The following is a 17,592-nucleotide window of genomic DNA, read 5'->3' on the forward strand; positions in this document are numbered from 1 at the left end:
CAGAGACTGCTGCAATTTCTGTGACTGTACCAATGAGCCCTGCATATAAAGCTTGTCAAACAATTACAGTGCACTTACTACAGAAAGGCCCGATATCATCATTTTAGGTTATCTCTTGTCTTTTGCACTTAAAAACAGAGCATGCATACGATGTGAAAACATAATGCTATACAAGGAACGTTATTTTAATTCTTGCTTTTCCCACAACCAGATGTATGACAAGTAAAATATGTACAAACAAAAACACATGTTAAAGATGACAGCATTTTTAAATGACTTTGATCAACATAATCAGAAAAGTTAGGGCTAATCTAGACTATCTAGTTTGACTGTAATTAGGCTGATACCTGTAAGCTCCCTCTTCCCCATCATAAGCTGTGTAGTCACCTGATAAAGCCTTCGGTAATTATAACCTTCATTTCTAACCTAAGATAACTTTGAAGAGAAAATGAGCAAACTGAATTAATAGTAGGGTTTTTTTTCATTTTAGTGGCAAAATCTGACATGTTTTATTTCCATCATAGTTTAAAGGAAATAAACAAAGACTCTGAGTTATTGATTTTGTGTGAAGAAAATGCACTCAATACTTTATAGTCACGCTGGAGTATTATAAGAACTAAAAATAACTGCCAAAGGAGTATTTCTAAAAATCTGAACTTCTTGGTATCCCATAGAACTGATCCACGTGCAAATTCCTTTCGAAGCCTCAAGAGTTCCACATTTCTATCAGTAAAGAAACAAAAAGAACAAGGGTCTTCTTAATTCACTCTGGTTATAAAAATAGTATGAAAATGGGTTTTCCATATAAACAGAAGGAAAACAAACTATTTGCTTTCTTCTAAGACTGGAGCCAACTTTAAGTAATCTACATATTTGGGGGACACTTTTGCATTTTCCCCTCCCAAATCTACAAAATAGAAATGTTACCATGATGAACATTCTCCTCCCTAAGTAATTAATATTTGTGATTATTTTCTTTTTGTGTATTTAATATAAATTTACCTAGTTAAGGAACTTAACTCAATATTCAATTTTTAAACACAACCGATTTTCAAGATGAAAATTTCTGGGGGCACCTGGGTGGCTCAGTCAGTTAAGGATCTGCCTTTGGCTCTGGTCGTGATCCCAGGGTCCTGGGATCAAGTCCCGTATTGGGCTCCCTGCTCAGTGGGTAGCATGCTTCTCCCTCTCCTTTTGCCCCTCCCCCCACTCATGTTCCTTCTCTCTTTCTCTATCTCTCATAAATAAATAAAATCTTTTTTAAAAATGAAGAAATTTTCTTTTCTGGAACACTGAGCATAGCTTCAGTTATCAGGAGACAGAGAATCTCTTGGTAGGAGATATTGCTGAGGTGTAATTAAATGCACCGAAAATGCTCACCAACACTTTCCAGCAAGCTTTTTTTTTCCCCCCAGCAAGCTTAGATTTAAAGCAGAGTGAATCCCACAGTGCATTTCTATACATTTGATTTTGACTGGAGTAACAGGTATAAATTCTCCCTGAATGAGGAGGGAAGAAAGTGGAGTAGCAGAAAATGCAAGAGTGATGTTAACAGCTGGAGAAGCTAGGAAGAGGCACGAAACACACATTTCAGTGAAAGTAACAGCCCAGAGCGCAGGGATCGGCCGGCAGCCCATTATGATAGGAGAGATGAAAAACACTTAATACCTGGAACAGAGGCCCTGTGGTTCTGCAGACAATTTTTTTTTTTTTTTTTTTTTTTTTTTTTTGGTCAGATGGTTAGAGAACATTAAGTGAGGAAAAGTGAGGAGAAGACTAATCTAGAAAAGCGCATTGTGATGCAATGAGATGGCTAGAACTGCTACTTCCTATGTACTTCAAGCAGCCAATTCAGGAGGCATTAAGTCACAGGGGGAAAAGAAAGGACCTTCCACCTCATTCTCCCTGTGAAAGGACAAGAAAACAGGCATGACGGTAATTAAGAAATACTCTTAGGGAATGGTGCACTATTACTCTTTAAGTCTATTAAGCATGGCGACTATAGTTCATAATCTTCTACTGCATATCTGAAAATTCCTAAGGGAAGAGATCATAAGTTCTCATTGCAAGAAAAAATAAAATTGTAAAAATGTAAGTGTAAGGTGACAGATGTTGCCTAGCCTTATTGTAGTGAACATTTCACGATACACACAAATATTGAACCATTATGTTGTATGCCTACAACTAGAACAATGTTCTATGTCAATTATGCCTCAATAAAAAAAAAAAAGTTCTGCCACAGTGAAGTCTAGTGATTATTTCCTAAAGTCTATACATTTAGATTCAGCAGTTTATTAGTTGGTATCACAAGAATAAGGTGGGGTGCTAATGAGAAATGTCAGATTCTAACACAGCCCAGAAGTGCATACCATGAAGGTCTCTCGGTGAGGGTTCTAGAAGACCTCCTGGTCCCCTTCAACAGACTGTTCTGCTTTGATCTTGACTTCTTATGTTAGACAAACCCTGTAAATTGGCTACAATAATAAGGTCTCAGCATCTTCTGACCTCAGTATCCTCAATGTCCTAAAGACCGTATTTTATTTACTGCAGAGTCATTACTGATCGTGTTGCCTGCCAGCCATAAATATGATCTCTAAATTCAAAGGTCTTAAAAATTACAGTTAAAAAATTCTCTGACATTAGAATTCAAGATAGAATCACCTGCTTCCTAATCATATTATTGCCATAGTCTAATCATATACAAATATAAAAATACGCTGTATGCCCAAGCACACCAAACACAGACCATTCTAAATAACTGCAATAAGTTTAAATACTACTTAGTACACAAAATAATTCCTGTTTTCACCTGAAGGATCACAAATACAACACTGGACATAAAACACAGCAGATCATCCATATGAGGTCATTTTATAAACAATATATAGTAAAGTAGATAAACAGAATGTCTAGGTTAAATGAATGCATGTTCCAAATATTTTGATCTCATTTATTCTCAGAGAGAGACTTCAGTTATAGGTATCATCGTTCTCATTTTAGAGATGAGGAAGCTAAATTTTATCAATATCTCGTAATTTAACCCAAATTCTACAACTAGTAGGAGGTGGTAGAGTCCACAATGAAACTGCAGTCCATTTAACAGACACTGTAATATCCATTATGTGATCAAATTAAGCTATCAAGTTTATCAAGGACACTATATTTCCAAATCAAGTAACAGGATTTTGTCTGGAAAACTAAGAGTCCTACCATCTAATTAGTATAGGTTTAAATACATGCCTGTAAAAAGTAATGATTGCATTCCTTCTTTTCTTCCCATGAACGTCTGCCTCTCCATTTTCCCACATCCTCATCTACAATTTTTTTTTTTTCATTTTCCAGGTCTTGTGAAAACTTTTGGTCATAGCCATTACCTCCCTCAATTGAAAAAAAAAAAAAAAAAAGGAAAATATATTTATTCTACATAACCCAAGTGATCGAAAATGTACTGAGGTCAAAGTCATTATTATAACTATTTATTCAGACCGCCAACCTAAGGAGAATCATTTCATCATCTCATATATACAATCTAAAGTATTCAAATTCTCTGCCATCTCCTTCCCAGCAAATGTAAATTGCTCCTTTGAAGCTTTCTGTGTCTACAAATTCCCTTTCCATCTCAAATTATTTTATTGTCCTTTTTCTGGACTTGTCTGTTTCTGTCAATCAAGGCTTTGTTTTTGGTTTTGTTTTGTTTTTAACCTATTTACCATCCTGGACATCCTTTTATTATGAATGACAGTATTGAACTTCCAATATACAGCCTGCCAAGAGATAAGCACAAACTTGTTTCCCGTCACATAAAATCGCTAAGCGATGGTCTCTGATTAATTGAAAGGAAAGCACAGAATATCTCTTTTACTAATCAAGAAACCACACCATTTCTCTTAGAAAAATAACAATAGCATTTCTCAGTAGCTTTATATGCATTTGGAATTTAAGTCACCTAGGGGTATGCATTTTTGTAATTCTAAATGGCCTTCCAGGGATTATTTCGATATAAGCGTTCTCAATTAAGATGTGAAAATTTTAAAATTTAAAACAAGGGTGTTTTTAAAATTTTAAATTATGTTTATTTCAAAATGTCAACCTCATCCGGGCAACTCTACTTAAAACTAAATTAACGGGAATATTTCAGTTGCCTTTAGAAAAATTTACATTCCCATAAAAGTGTGATTTCACCTAATAACTACTGACTCTTCATGAATTCGTTGAATATTATATACCTATCTACTGAAAAAAGTTTGATGAATCTGTTAAATATGCATTAAAAATGAATGAAATTAAGGGCCAGCTTCCTGGTCAATAACACGGCATAATGATTATCGCTCTCACTTTGTTGACAAGAAAATGAATGAGAGAGATTGAAAGAGAGCTGCAGTAAATGCACAGTCTATGTCACGGCACTATTGATAAGGGTACGATGGCTCTAAGAAATAGATGAACAAAACCCCTCGTGTACTTACATATCCTTTCTTAGGGCAGAAAAATGCTACCACCGCGCCACAAAAAAGTCCTAATCCACATACCTAGAAACTCCTAACTTGTTCAGGTCCTCTTTCTTTACAATACAGTATCAGTCGGTATTTGTAAAATATAGACTCATCAAAGGAATATAATAATAAAGATTACTTTGACTTATGTAGATACCCATCGACAAAAACCAGATTTTTCACTCTTAAGATGTGTTCAAATGAAACAATGACCTGTGGAATAAATAGCAAAGATTCTTCCTCAGTCATTCAAAGTGGAAAGTTCACGTCAGTTTGGGGTCCTTCATTTTATCAGAAAGAGACGCGTAACCCCGGCCAAGTAAGGAGCAGAAATGCAGACGTACGGATATCTTGCCGGCAGGTGCTACTTAGAAACTCTTTACCAGTACTTGGCATCAAACTCGGAAGTTTAGGAAATCTTTACATCAGCAAACCTGCAGTAATTAGAGACTGGGAACATGATAGGAGGAAGAGAGGACCATGCTCTCTCGAAGGGCCCTTCAGTTCAGAAAGCACTTGAATGGAAATCCTCTGCCTAAATATTCAGTCAGAAAGAAACTGCAGAAAAAAAGACTCCCAATTTGGCTACCACTTGGCCCCCAAACACGCACCACAAACTGGCGACTTTTCGTCTGATATCAATTAGAAACTGTCTTCTGTTCCCATTCATTTTTAACCAAAAGGAAAATCTAACAAAACAAAACAATAGATCCATCAAAACAAGACCACCACTAAGAAAAGTGGGTTAGAACTGCTCCTCACTGAGGGACAACAGGCTCAATAACTTCACTTTGTAGTCTTTAAATGGCAAGTATCAGAAAAGGATATATAAGCATAAAGTTAGTATGTGCATCATTATAGAGTACTCCCCCCCCCCAAAAAAAAAGCGGCTAAAAACCCAACCGCCTATAAGCACCCACTACTCTTCATTGACTAGTGAACATTCTTGTTCTAATTTTGGAAATAAACATTTTACTAGTGTGCCACAATCATGGTAAACCAGGCATCTGTAGACTCCTCCTCTGTTTCTAGAAATAAACATCACTCCCTAAGGTATGGCTTCAGTGTATGGATAACAACCTGGACTATAATTTCAGAGCGGCTAATGCCGAAAACTTCATCAACTATTGCACAGGAGTCATAGTTTATGGTTTCCATCCCCAAAGCAAAAATAGCAGTTCTCCATCCAACCACAGACATTCACAATAACCATTTGTGACTTTGAAAGGCCAAATGCCCTACCTTTCCTACATAGAGTGGGTCTGAACCCATGTATTCCTCCAGCACAAAGAACTGATTCCACACCCAGCTGCGCTTGGTCCGGGACCTCCCTGATTGGAAATAGGGCTTCGAGCCGGACCTGGAGAGCTCTGCTTGACTCATCCCAGAGAAACACAGGAAAAGCGCTATTAGCTGCAGAAAATGGCAGAACTCCACTTTGCCCAACTTCATCTTTTTTTTTTCTTTCTTTTTCCTGTGTAAGAAAAAAACCTTGACAAGAGAAAAGGCACAGTTCCAGTTGGCTTAGTAGCTCTTGCCTCCGGCAGGGTGTCAGCTGGAAGTCCAGAGATAATAATTTGTAGAGTGTTCGATTGCAAGGGGTCACCACTGCTGAATAACCTTCGCCAAAGAATGGTGTAATAGGTGCCTAGCAGAACAAAAAGAAGAGCTAGTGTCAGAAACCAAAACACATCATAACTTTCAACTTTCATTTACTAACTTACTATTGATTTTCCCAAGATATCATTATTTGCATAATCATTAAATTATTAATTATAAACTTATACCTTTACACTAACTGTTGCCACATTTATAAATCACATAAATACTGCTGATGCAGAATTATCCTCATTCCATAACACAACCTTAAAACTTTGTATTTCTTCTAGGCATTCTATTTGAGCATATGGTTTACTTAATACAAATGGAGCGACATCAGTTAAAAAATCATTTTAATGCTAGCCTTTATTATTTTTTCTTTTATATTACAGTCAGTTTCATTCATTGGTATTAGAATATGAAAGCAAAGCAGCTAAAGCAGGGATTTAACCAAATGGGAAGGACATATGCTGGTTTAAATCTCTTCTGTGAAACTGTAAAGAGAAATAAAGAAGTATGAGGTGATTCAAAACCGGTTGATTGATTCTGAGTCACAGAACACCAGCTGTTTTGATGTGTTCTGATTTGATTGTGATCAGCTGCAAAGCTCAGTAGTTTCCATTTTCCACCCTTCAAACCTATTGTCATGTCTGCTGTGTAACACGTTAGGTCACGCTACAGCACAAATATTTATTGAACGTCTTACAGCTTGGCTTGTGCTTAGTAGGGCCTTCTTCCCTGAATATTTATGGAATTGAATAGATCACTAGGGAGGCGTGAAAACTCAACTGTATTTGCGAGCTCCGTTCACAGTGAGTGTGCACCCAGAATGCTTCGGCAGCGGCACGAAAACAAAACAACTTTTACTCTAAAGTCCACTTATTTCAGATACAGAATTCTTGTTTATGCAAGAGATACAAAATCGGTTACAAAACAAACTTCCAAACATACCCCAAAACACAGAGGACTGAGAATTTATGGCAAAAAGCTTGTTTAAATCACTATGCTGTACTTTGGTTTATAAATTCATTTGACCAACTATAAATAAATCAACAATAGGATAATTAAGGTGAGGGTTCATATTTGCTCTTTGGGGGGGGGGAGGAAAAATACAGTTTTAAGAACTTGAAGCCAAAAGACAGCTCCCTATCAAAGTAGCAAATACACTGTCTTTATATCATAAGCTTTCCCATCTTCCTGTCTCTCCTGTAACAAGAGTGTCTGTGACTCGTTAGATGATTTCTGACAGTAAAGTTGCTTATGGAGAATGCCTTATCTAATAAAAGAAAAATGAAACGTATTAAATATGTTAAAATAGTCGACTCAACTGTTCAGAAACAGGTTGCACTGACTTGGAGCTCTATTCAAATGAACATATTCATGTTAAAAATACCCCTATCAAGTTCTGAAATTCCAGAGGGCATTCCAGAATAATCCAATGTACAGCTAACTGACATATGCTGAGAACCACCAGAATAGTAAACTATTATCGGAGCATATTATTACAGTCTGTGCAATGGACACCTTCTCCTAAAATCCAAATCTCTCATCTAAGCATCGAAAATGAATTTGGTCCATTTAGAAATCACTCTGGAAGGATTAGCTATTCTAAGACTTAGAATTATAAACAAGAAGTAACTTGGGGTCATATCTTTGTATTCCAATGTAGGCCCCTCCATTAGGTTGTAAGTTCCTTGCAGGGAGGTCTGAGCTAACCTACCTGAGAAGGCAGGTTACCTGTAGTTAAAGAAGGCAAGTAGGTGCTTAGACTAGGAAACAGAGACTAGTATAGACTAGTCTATAATGAGCTAGAAGTCATGGCCAGGAACTCATGGTGAGTGGCCTTTCTAGGAATGGCTGACAGCATGTGGAGGGCCAAGATCATGTGGTTCCCTACATGACAGTGGCAAACCGTGTTCCCAGGGATGGAGAGGGAGGACTTAGAGTTGTACTGACAGGACTCTCTAGCATGAGACCTGTGGCCAAAGAACATTTCAGTTTTACTGCTCTACTTCCTCAAGAGAGAATGTGTTTTCTCATAAAAACAAGGCGATAGTTTGGTCCCTAAGACAATTCTTTTTAAACGTGATATGGTTACATTATTTAAGCTACTTTATGGTTCAAGTGCACTTGATAACATTGTTACGTGATAACACTGTTACACGAAATGAATCCAACTTCTAAGAAACAAAGTAACGGACTTTTGGAATTCAAAATTTGGGGAGTTATCAAATTATACACTGGGAAAAACTGTAGGCCCCTGCATCAGATAAAGATTGAAATGCTGACTCTGTCCTGTCTTAGCAATGCCTTCTTGGACACGTGACTTAAATTCTAAGATAAATTACAGAGATGAAGCCTTAAACCTCTACAAAACAAAGATGGTAATAATTGCATCTACTTCATAGGATTAAATAAACAAATCATGAAAAACAAAGGATGGTGCCTGACACAGCTAAACACCCTAAAAATTAAAAAAAAAAAAAAAAGCTGTTGGGGTTATCATGATATTTTCTAGTTATGTTAGTTTGTGAGGTTTTCATTTTAGTGTTATTTATAGGAAAATGTTTTAGACAACTCTTGCACTGAATGAAAACATTCTTGATGGTTCTAGTCTCAGTGCCAGGGAACTATATGGATCATGACCCCAAATTCTAGATGAATATAAACAATGGCACCAAAATACTAAAAAAAAAGAGAGAGAGAGAATGTAATTCTTTCCTAAAGACATGTCCTCTGTGATTTTTATGTCGAAGACTGGCATCAGAGTTGGAGAGATTTGAGGTCACTCAAAATGTTCACTAATAAGAAAAAGAAATATAATCTGGACCAGGAATAGGATCAGAGGAGTCTTTGCTCTAAAAACCCCTTCATTTGCTATATGACCTTGGATTCCTCTGGGATTTCATTTTCCACATTTGCAAAATGAGGGAGATGAGCTAAATTATAAAATCTTATTTTTTTGTAACTTGTAACTTGTCTACTTTTGACAATTATATAGAATTGTTTTTGTTGGCTTTTTTCAGATTGTGAAAAAGTGCATATTGTTAATAATTAAAGGGTGGAGAGATTTTTAAAAAATCACAGGAATGTAAAAGAAGCATTTTTCACATTTATGAAATTTAGCATGAATTCTAACATGAGATGTTTAAATTACTCTTGCTTCTTGAAGATCATTTCTCTTCCATAGGAGATTGTGAAGTTCTCAAACCAGCCAGAACATATAAGAGAAATCAGACACAGAACACACTATGGATTATTTTACAGTCAATGACTTAGTATTTGTGAAAGACACCAGAGGGTTCTATACTTTCCTATTTAAATGAAGTGTTTTAAAAGCAGCTATTATTAATATAAACCTTGATGAACAGGAATGTCCACCCTGTCTTTGTATCATAGTATCTAAAACAGAAGCAGATACACAATTGACTTTTGGAACACATTTACAAAATGTTTCTTTTCATTATGCTTATTTTTTTTAACATGGTAAATTAACCATGTAAGTCAATATATAAATTCTTGGTAGCTCTTCCATGTTTATGGGTCACAATCACTTTGAAAAAAATTCTGTTATATTTCTCTGCAGTATTTGAAGTCCTTGCCAGGCTCTTGAGCCAGATTTTCTTTACCTTTCTTGAAGGTCTTTAAGAGTATACAAGGATACTTTAACTGGCTTTGTGTACATTATTGGAGGATAAAATTCTCTTTTATGTGGCAGATACATGATTCTATAATGCACATTGTAGGATGCACTTAGAAAATCAGAAACACATGTGAATGACTGTGATTGGAGTAGGGGAGGTTTTGTATGTGTTCATCAACATTTTTGATAGCGACTAACTCTGCCAGGAATGAACACCTGATACAGCGGGGAGAGTCACCGGGCAGGTGGCCCTTCATCAGGCTTCCCGAAACCCTTGCTTTCCTTCACAAGCAGATCTGGTTTCCAAAGTAAAGACCAGTACAACAGTTCAGCCCAACTCATCCTGACCTGAGTTTAGAGAGCATGAAAGAAATGAAGGGCCCTGATGCATTATGAAAAACCTTCAGTTATTTGTGGTCTTCAAAGAGAGGTCATCAGAATGTGAACTTGAGATTTCCTGCTTCAAGGAGGCTTGATATCTTCCCATATCAAGGCACCGCAATAACATTTTTTACACATAAGTGAACTTGAGCACAAAACCAATCCCAATTGTTGTCATTTTTTCGCAATGGGTCAAATACTGACTCCCCAGTCTGTGCCCCAAAGCCAAGCGCTGCAGCCTTTCCTGTTAGGCTCCCATATTGCTTATCTTCTCCCTTCCTTCTGCCTCCCAAGTTTTATAGACAGGGATTAATAAGGGGCAAGTCACATCAAACAAGCAGACACCCCTGCATCCAAGCGGTGTCACGTGTCATTGTGTCCTCTGTGGGCAGCTAACGGAGGTGACCCACTGGACGGCTGGAGAGCTGACCTGTTCACCGTTGCTGGCTCAGAAAAAAGACAGTACAGAACAACGATGTGTTGGTAGACAGTTTGGGTAACTTCAACAGATCTAAGCCAACTTCTAGACAGTTACAAATGTGTAGCATTATAGCTTTGAGGAGAAAAACAAGAGGCATAGGTTCTATCTGAGGAGAAAAGAACTAAATGGGAGCCAACCAGATGTTTGAAAGACTGTGGTGGCTGCTACTGGATTAATAACCTAAAATTTAAAAATATATATATTATATATCTGAGTAAGACTTAAAATGTTCTTTCGCTGATATTGTAAAGCTAAAACTTATAGGGACTCAATCTCATTTACAACTGAACCAAAAGCCATCAGCTACGTAGGAATAAACCTAACCAAAGAGGTAAAACACCTATACTCTGAAAACCATAAAACACTGATGAAAGGAATTGAAGATGACACAAAGAAATGGAAAAACAACCCATGCTAATGGATTAGAAGAACAATATTGTTAAAATATCTATACTACCCAAAGCAATCTACATACACATTGAATGTAATTCCTATCAAAAAATAAAACACATTTTTAAACATATAACATTTATTTTTGCCAAACTAAAGATACATGAAAATCACAACGAATACTGTGATCAGCACAACACACCTTAATCCAGAGAGTACAAAATGAATCCTCAAAAAAGAATTTTAAGTGGTTTGAAGCAAAATGGAAAGAATAGGGGTGGTGACGAGAATCAGTCAAACAGTATTTACTAAATCAACATCATTTGTTTGACCTGAAATCACTTCACCATGCTACTTTTTTGTTCCAATTATTTTTGTTCAACTAAGTGGCAAACAATTATTTCCAAGTAGATAGTTCATTATTCATTTAACCTTAATAGCTAATATTATTTTACCCAAACGAATTCATTATTATAAAATTTTCTTGGATTTTCTGCTCCACTTAACATCTCTGTGAAACCACTTTTAAAAAATCAGATCAAGTGACTATCATACTCTTAATACAATTTTCTGTTCATACCTAAAAACAATGGCTAAAATTCCCTTAGTAACAAAAAATATTTTTTAGGCATCAGCATGCCAATGGCTAACCAGCAAAGCATAAATGTTGTAGAGCCTGTTCCATCTAAACCAAAGGCAACATGCTAAACACATGACAAGTAGCATGAAATGTATCATATTCAGCCAGTCACATAAATATAGAACCATAAGAGTAGTTTTAAACACATGCCTAATTACCAATTAATTTATATATGCTAAACTGCTTCTTTAAAAGTGCTAAATGCCTTCTAGAAATAACGTGAGCTATAAAATATGATTATCGATTATGTTAAAAGGAAATATATTGCTATTTTAGATCTTGTGGCAAAGGTAAAGCAGAGCATTTTCTTTGCAGTCCAATAGAAATAACCGGTGATTTATCTCAGTTAAAGACTATCAACACAGTTTCTCTAAATGACAGGCAAGGGACAGATGCTTATGCTCTCTGTGTCTGGAGTTGCATCAGATACAGGACTGAAACTGTTCTGAAATATACTTAATGTGTACCACACTAACACATGGTTTATTATCTACTGGCAATTTAAAGAAGATTTGAAGAAGTTGTGCCTCGCCTTTTAAAAAATAAGTACAATTCACAATCATGTGGAACGTGATATCCCCAAAATACATTCCGTCATTTGCATTTTCTAGAAAAACAACTGTAAGAATGACATGAGGAGTCAGTGTACTTGATAGAAAATAATCAATGAGGAATGTGAAAATCCATAATGGATGACTGCCAAACATGTCTAGCATCTAACTGATACTCCCTAAGATGTTTTGCTCACTAATTTATAAAACATAATAGTACCAAAAAATCACAGTTGTAACAAAAGCAAGACAAAACAAAAAATCTTGCTGTTGGCCTTTTGGGAAGAGACTGTCATTTCTAAGACCGCTTTAAAGTTGAACTACATTTTGACAAGCAACGCATTTTTAATGGACCCTTGTGAAGGGAGAACAATATACATGTTCAAAAGTGGAAATGATACCATTTCACAGCAGTAGCTAGAGGGCACAATGACAATATTACCATTGCTTTAAGAACAACCTTCCATGTATTAGTTCTTTTGTACAGTTTGACAAAAGATGCCTTTTTAGAATACTCCTTGAGTATTTAATAGCATTATTTAAAGTCAATGGAAAGACTCCTCCTGCTTCATCCAATGCCTTCTTTAAAGACTTTCATTTGTCCTTGTTTTCCCCAGGACAGCAGCCACCTGTCACCACTGAGGTCCTCACTGTGATTTATCCCTGTACACAAAGTTAGAGGAGTCTGCTTTGTAACAAGGATAATACTTGTCCATTGTTGCTTTTATTTATTTTTAAAGTAGACCCACTTAATACATTTGGGCAATGCAAAAGAGAGAAAAGATATTCTAATCTCCCATTCATGAATGAGCAGATGTCATAACTCCACAATAGAGAAGAAGTAATCCAGGACAAGGAGTATTTCAAGAGCTGTGGCCACACTTTTTTTTTTTTTTTCCAACCACCACATACAAGCAGAGCTTTTAAAAGAATAATGTTTATGGGATAGAGAAATGTCACGTCAGTGCTGAAGAACGTAATCACTTGGTTCTCCTGAGGGTTCATGTTGGGAAAAGAAAAAAACAAAAACAACAACAACAACAACAAAAAAAACCCAAAAAAAAAACCAAAACAATGTAAAGAAGTCCCTAAACCCGCTGCTTCTGATGTTTGAAGATTCCTTGAGTGGTAGAACCACAGAACTGGAACAGACATAAGAAAAATCTAAGGTAGGGGCGCCTGGGTGGCACAGCGGTTAAGCGTCTGCCTTCGGCTCAGGGCGTGATCCCGGCGTTATGGGATCGAGCCCCATATCAGGCTCCTCTGCTGGGAGCCTGCTTCTTCCTCTCCCACTCCCCCTGCTTGTGTTCCCTCTCTCGCTGGCTGTCTCTATCTCTGTTAAATAAATAAATAAAATCTTTAAAAAAAAAAAAAATCTAAGGTAAGGCAGTCTCTTCTTTCTCTGCCAAGAAAACCAAAATCTACAGAATTCTAGTGAAATGCCCAAGGACACACAGCAAGTTACTGATGGCACTGGGCATCACTGGTTATAACAGAAAACTGAAAATGTTTGTTAACACTTCTCATTCTGACACTAAAGATCTTTTTTTTAATTTATCATAGTGTCCAAAAGCCAAGAAAAGTAAATTTACTCCTACTTCAAATTTCTATAAGACCATGAGTTTGAATTCTCCAATTAGATCATCAGGATTCCTCTCCAGAAGGGTCAGGAGTGCAGAGTGAGAATGGGGGTGAAGTGATCGGTTGTTTAGGATTGTAATTTGTATGTTACACAAAAAGCACTGTGAGAGGATCCAACTTTAAAATCGCCTCTCCCTTTTAAATCTGATGAGTGATCAAAGAATACCTACTGGGCTGTGACACTACAGTAACTATTTCCACTGAAATGTAAACAATAGCTCATTGTTTTAGAAACAGGGTGCCAACTCAAAAAAATATCTTAAGACATAAGGATGTTTATGTAGGGTTATTTGGCTGTTGCTACAAATCCTGTATTTTGAAAGTACTGTCTATTCCTAACTTACTATAATCATTCTAGATTTAATATTGCCATCTTTAGCTTCTACTATAAAATATACTACCATTTAAATTCTTTTATCTGTATACCATTGAAAGTTTAGTATTAGCTTCAATAATGTTAATACTGATGAAAGAGCCCTCTTCTTTTTTACTTAAAAGGTATAATTTTTTACATTTTAATTAGTGAGGCTGGGGACCCTCTGTGATATGTGACTTCTCACGTAAAGAAACTGTGATCAAATCCATTAGCTCCCTGGGCCAGATAACATTACAACCACAGACCACAGCCTCCTACCGTTAACTGGCCTAAATATGCAGGCAGGGGCCCTGGAAATGAATCACACAGCCTGTAGTGTGCATCTGGCTATCAGACATGGGATGAAAACTTCTCTAGGTGGATTACAGAGTCAATTTCAACTAAGCACAAATAACTTCTGTCATGGGTAAAAGGAATGAAAAAGAAAGAGGAGCAAGAGTTTAGCAAGAGTAACTGGAAGAAGCCCATGTAAGTGAAAAAGAAAACAAAAATGACAAACCACATCCATCTGAGCTATTTATATATATCATATGCAGTATTTTATATAATATATGTACTATACATATATATGAACACTTAGTAAAATCACATTTAACGTGTTTTCCTTTATCCTTCTACATCTCTCAGCTATATCAATTTTAATTTTTAATTTACCTTAGCTTTTACACTGAGCCAGGTATGATTCATGTGACTTCAATAAAAGGAATTATGTTTCAATAAACATTCTGCAAAAGAACCTAAAAGAAATTCTACCAGAATGAAAATCTAGAGTATCATCAGAGATGAATATGTGGACAGATGTCTGCATAGTCATTTGCACTGATAATTTTGTCAGTGAGGGATCTTGCAGAACGACAAGGGGGAAATGTTTGCAGGGGTAGCTTTCTGCAAAACCAGCAAATCCCCAGAGGAGGCACTCGAGTATTGCTGGTTACAGCTAGATCTGCTCTGCTTGTCAGAGGCTGAGAAGATGGTCACACGCAGGACTCTGATCACATGTCTTTTTTCCTTGTCCTCAGCTCCCCTTTATCACCCCATTTAGAAGCAACTGATTCCTTCACGCCAAGGAGAAAAGCTTCCATCACAATTCCTTTGCAATACACTAATGTGCATTAGTTATTTTAGAAGTTTCTGAAACTCCCATTTTAAACTAAGGCTTTGAAGCTTTCTAACCAAGTTAAAAAAAAAAAAAAGAAGAAGAAGAAGAACATTTATGTGTGAAAGAGAACCGTGATATGCTACAAACCACTAACACAATAAATGCAAAACCTTACAAAATCAGGGAAGGTTAAGATCACTCAAGCATAAATATTCACAATACTGAAAAATTTATGGGCTCGGTACTTTATAAAAGATTTCTAAAAGATCTGACAAAGTGTTTCACTCTACACGAAGATGTATTCATTTCCTCATATCAGTATACATTCTGAGAAGTTTATAACAGCTTTGCCATCAAAACAACTAAAATGCTGAATGAGAGGTAGACCAGCAAAGACATCACGCCTGAGGAGATACAGTGGGTTGATTTTTAGATCTAGGAAGGCTGAACAGTAGCCAAAACTCAGTATGCTCCCTACCCTCTCTTTTTCATTGGACACTAAAAACTAGAGTCAATTCAAGGGTAAACTGCAGTAATACAAATGCTTTACAATTACCTTTTTATAAAAAAAAAAAAAAAGGAATATCTCTGTGCTATTATATAAAAAGTAGACTTAACAGTTGTGAGTCTGTCAGCTGATTGTTAACACAATTCTAATGACCTATTGCAGCCCTTAATTACAATAATATCTCACGTTGTAAGCGCACAATGCCCTTTTACTAAAGCAACAAACCGTAATAGCTTTCAGCAGGGTGATGGTCCGCACTACTGATTGTTGTTTTATTTTTCTAACCACAGACTTTACCAGGTAAGACTATTAACACTGAATGCTACCTAATTGTTTCTGCCACTGCACCCCATATCAAACACGTTAACATAAAAGCAAGACTTTCAAAACTTGTCAGTTTCACTACTTGCCTCAATTCTTTTGCATTTTTATTCATACTATTCCAAATATCCCTAAAAATGAAGAAAAGGATTCTGAATGTATTTTCCTTTAACATATAGTAACAAGAGCTTGGGTAAATATAAAGTCTAACCAGTTCTTTGGGGAAAAAGTAATTTCTGGTGAGTTACTGAAAGCTTCCAATGTAATTACTTCTTTCCTTAGTTCTCCCCCCCAATTGTCAACTTGTCTTTACAAAGACACACTTAAAACTATTTAGATCTTGCTGGCAGCGTATCAATGCAAACTTTTCTTTAAAAGGGGGGTGGTGCTACTGCCCCAAAACTCTTTTAAAATGTATGCTTTTGTGCTGTTAATCTGATTTTTAAATGTATACTTGTCACTTAGTACCAGTCATATTCTCACATGTTACTTACATTTTTCTATTTTTCCCCCATAAAGTTCTGTTTATTTCTGTATGGAAAGTGACCTGAACACCTGTCTGGTTACAGGAATTATGAAGGACGAGTCCTCCTTAAAACTATTTCACTTAAATGATCTACTAAAGGGAAGGAAGGTATTTCTTGCAACATAAAAGGCGTTTTAAGTATATCATGGTTCAATTTGCAGATCTCCAAAAGCCTTGAGACACCCACTCCTTGGTTATTTCTTCACAGGTTCCCAAATGCCCACTGCTGGGCGAACTCACTGCCAATCTTCACTCACCTGAACTATAGCTAAGAAATCCGTAAGGTTAACGATCTAAAACGTGAAGGCAATGCAGCAATAGGTCCTTTCTCATTAATCCACTCTCGGAGGTTGAATACCAGCAACTAGCCATGTAGCAGGTGCACCCACGAAGAAGTCCACCGTGCATTCAGAGAAAACAGGGCGCCCTTTTCCCAACGCAAACCTAAGGTACAGCCAGGCTGAGGGGAAGCAGGGCGCTGAGCAGAGGCAAGCCCTGCGGATGCACTGTAGCAGCAGAATACTAATTACCGGAACAAGCAAAACACCCTTAGATGAGTTCCACCTTCTCCAAAGGTAAAAGGAGTCTAGTGCGGACGGTTAAAAGGACTCCTGTACACGCAGGCACACACCCCCTTCCAGTCTCAGACCGCTGCAGAAGCTGGCGGCCCAGCCGGCGCGGAGTTCTGCCCCCGTCCCTCCCAGGTCAACGGGGGCCCACTCGTGTTCCTCTTTGAGGACAGCGGTCCAGACTCTGGGTTTCCCACTTCATCTGGAGCGTGCTGGGATCTGCTCTCTCCCTGAACTCGCCAACACTCGCCGCACCTGGTGTCTGCCAGCACGGTCTCTCGGGGCCGAGCGCCCTCAGCTCGGTACGCACGTCTGTCCTGCCCTGCCGAGCTACGTCTCACGGCCACACAGCAGAAACTTGGGGACACCAAGGG

The 17,592-nt window shown here is 37.2% G+C and overlaps 1 protein-coding gene across 2 annotated transcripts in view; it reads right to left on the bottom strand.

Moving 5' to 3' along the window:
- The window catches only part of CDH7 (cadherin 7), a 104,542-nt gene extending 98,597 nt beyond the window's left edge, over nt 1–5,945 (bottom strand). The window contains exon 1 of one of the 2 annotated variants that reach the window (XM_008704831.1): nt 5,736–5,945. In XM_008704831.1, the coding sequence (XP_008703053.1) occupies nt 5,736–5,945 (210 nt within the window). The remainder of the gene's footprint in view (nt 1–5,735) is intronic. The other variant, XM_040632446.1, reaches the window with a different exon arrangement.
- Between the last annotated feature and the right edge of the window lie 11,647 nt (nt 5,946–17,592).

Source organism: Ursus maritimus, unplaced genomic scaffold (assembly GCF_017311325.1).
Source record: "Ursus maritimus isolate PB19 unplaced genomic scaffold, ASM1731132v1 scaffold_18, whole genome shotgun sequence".
Classification (NCBI taxonomy): Eukaryota; Metazoa; Chordata; class Mammalia; order Carnivora; family Ursidae; genus Ursus; species Ursus maritimus.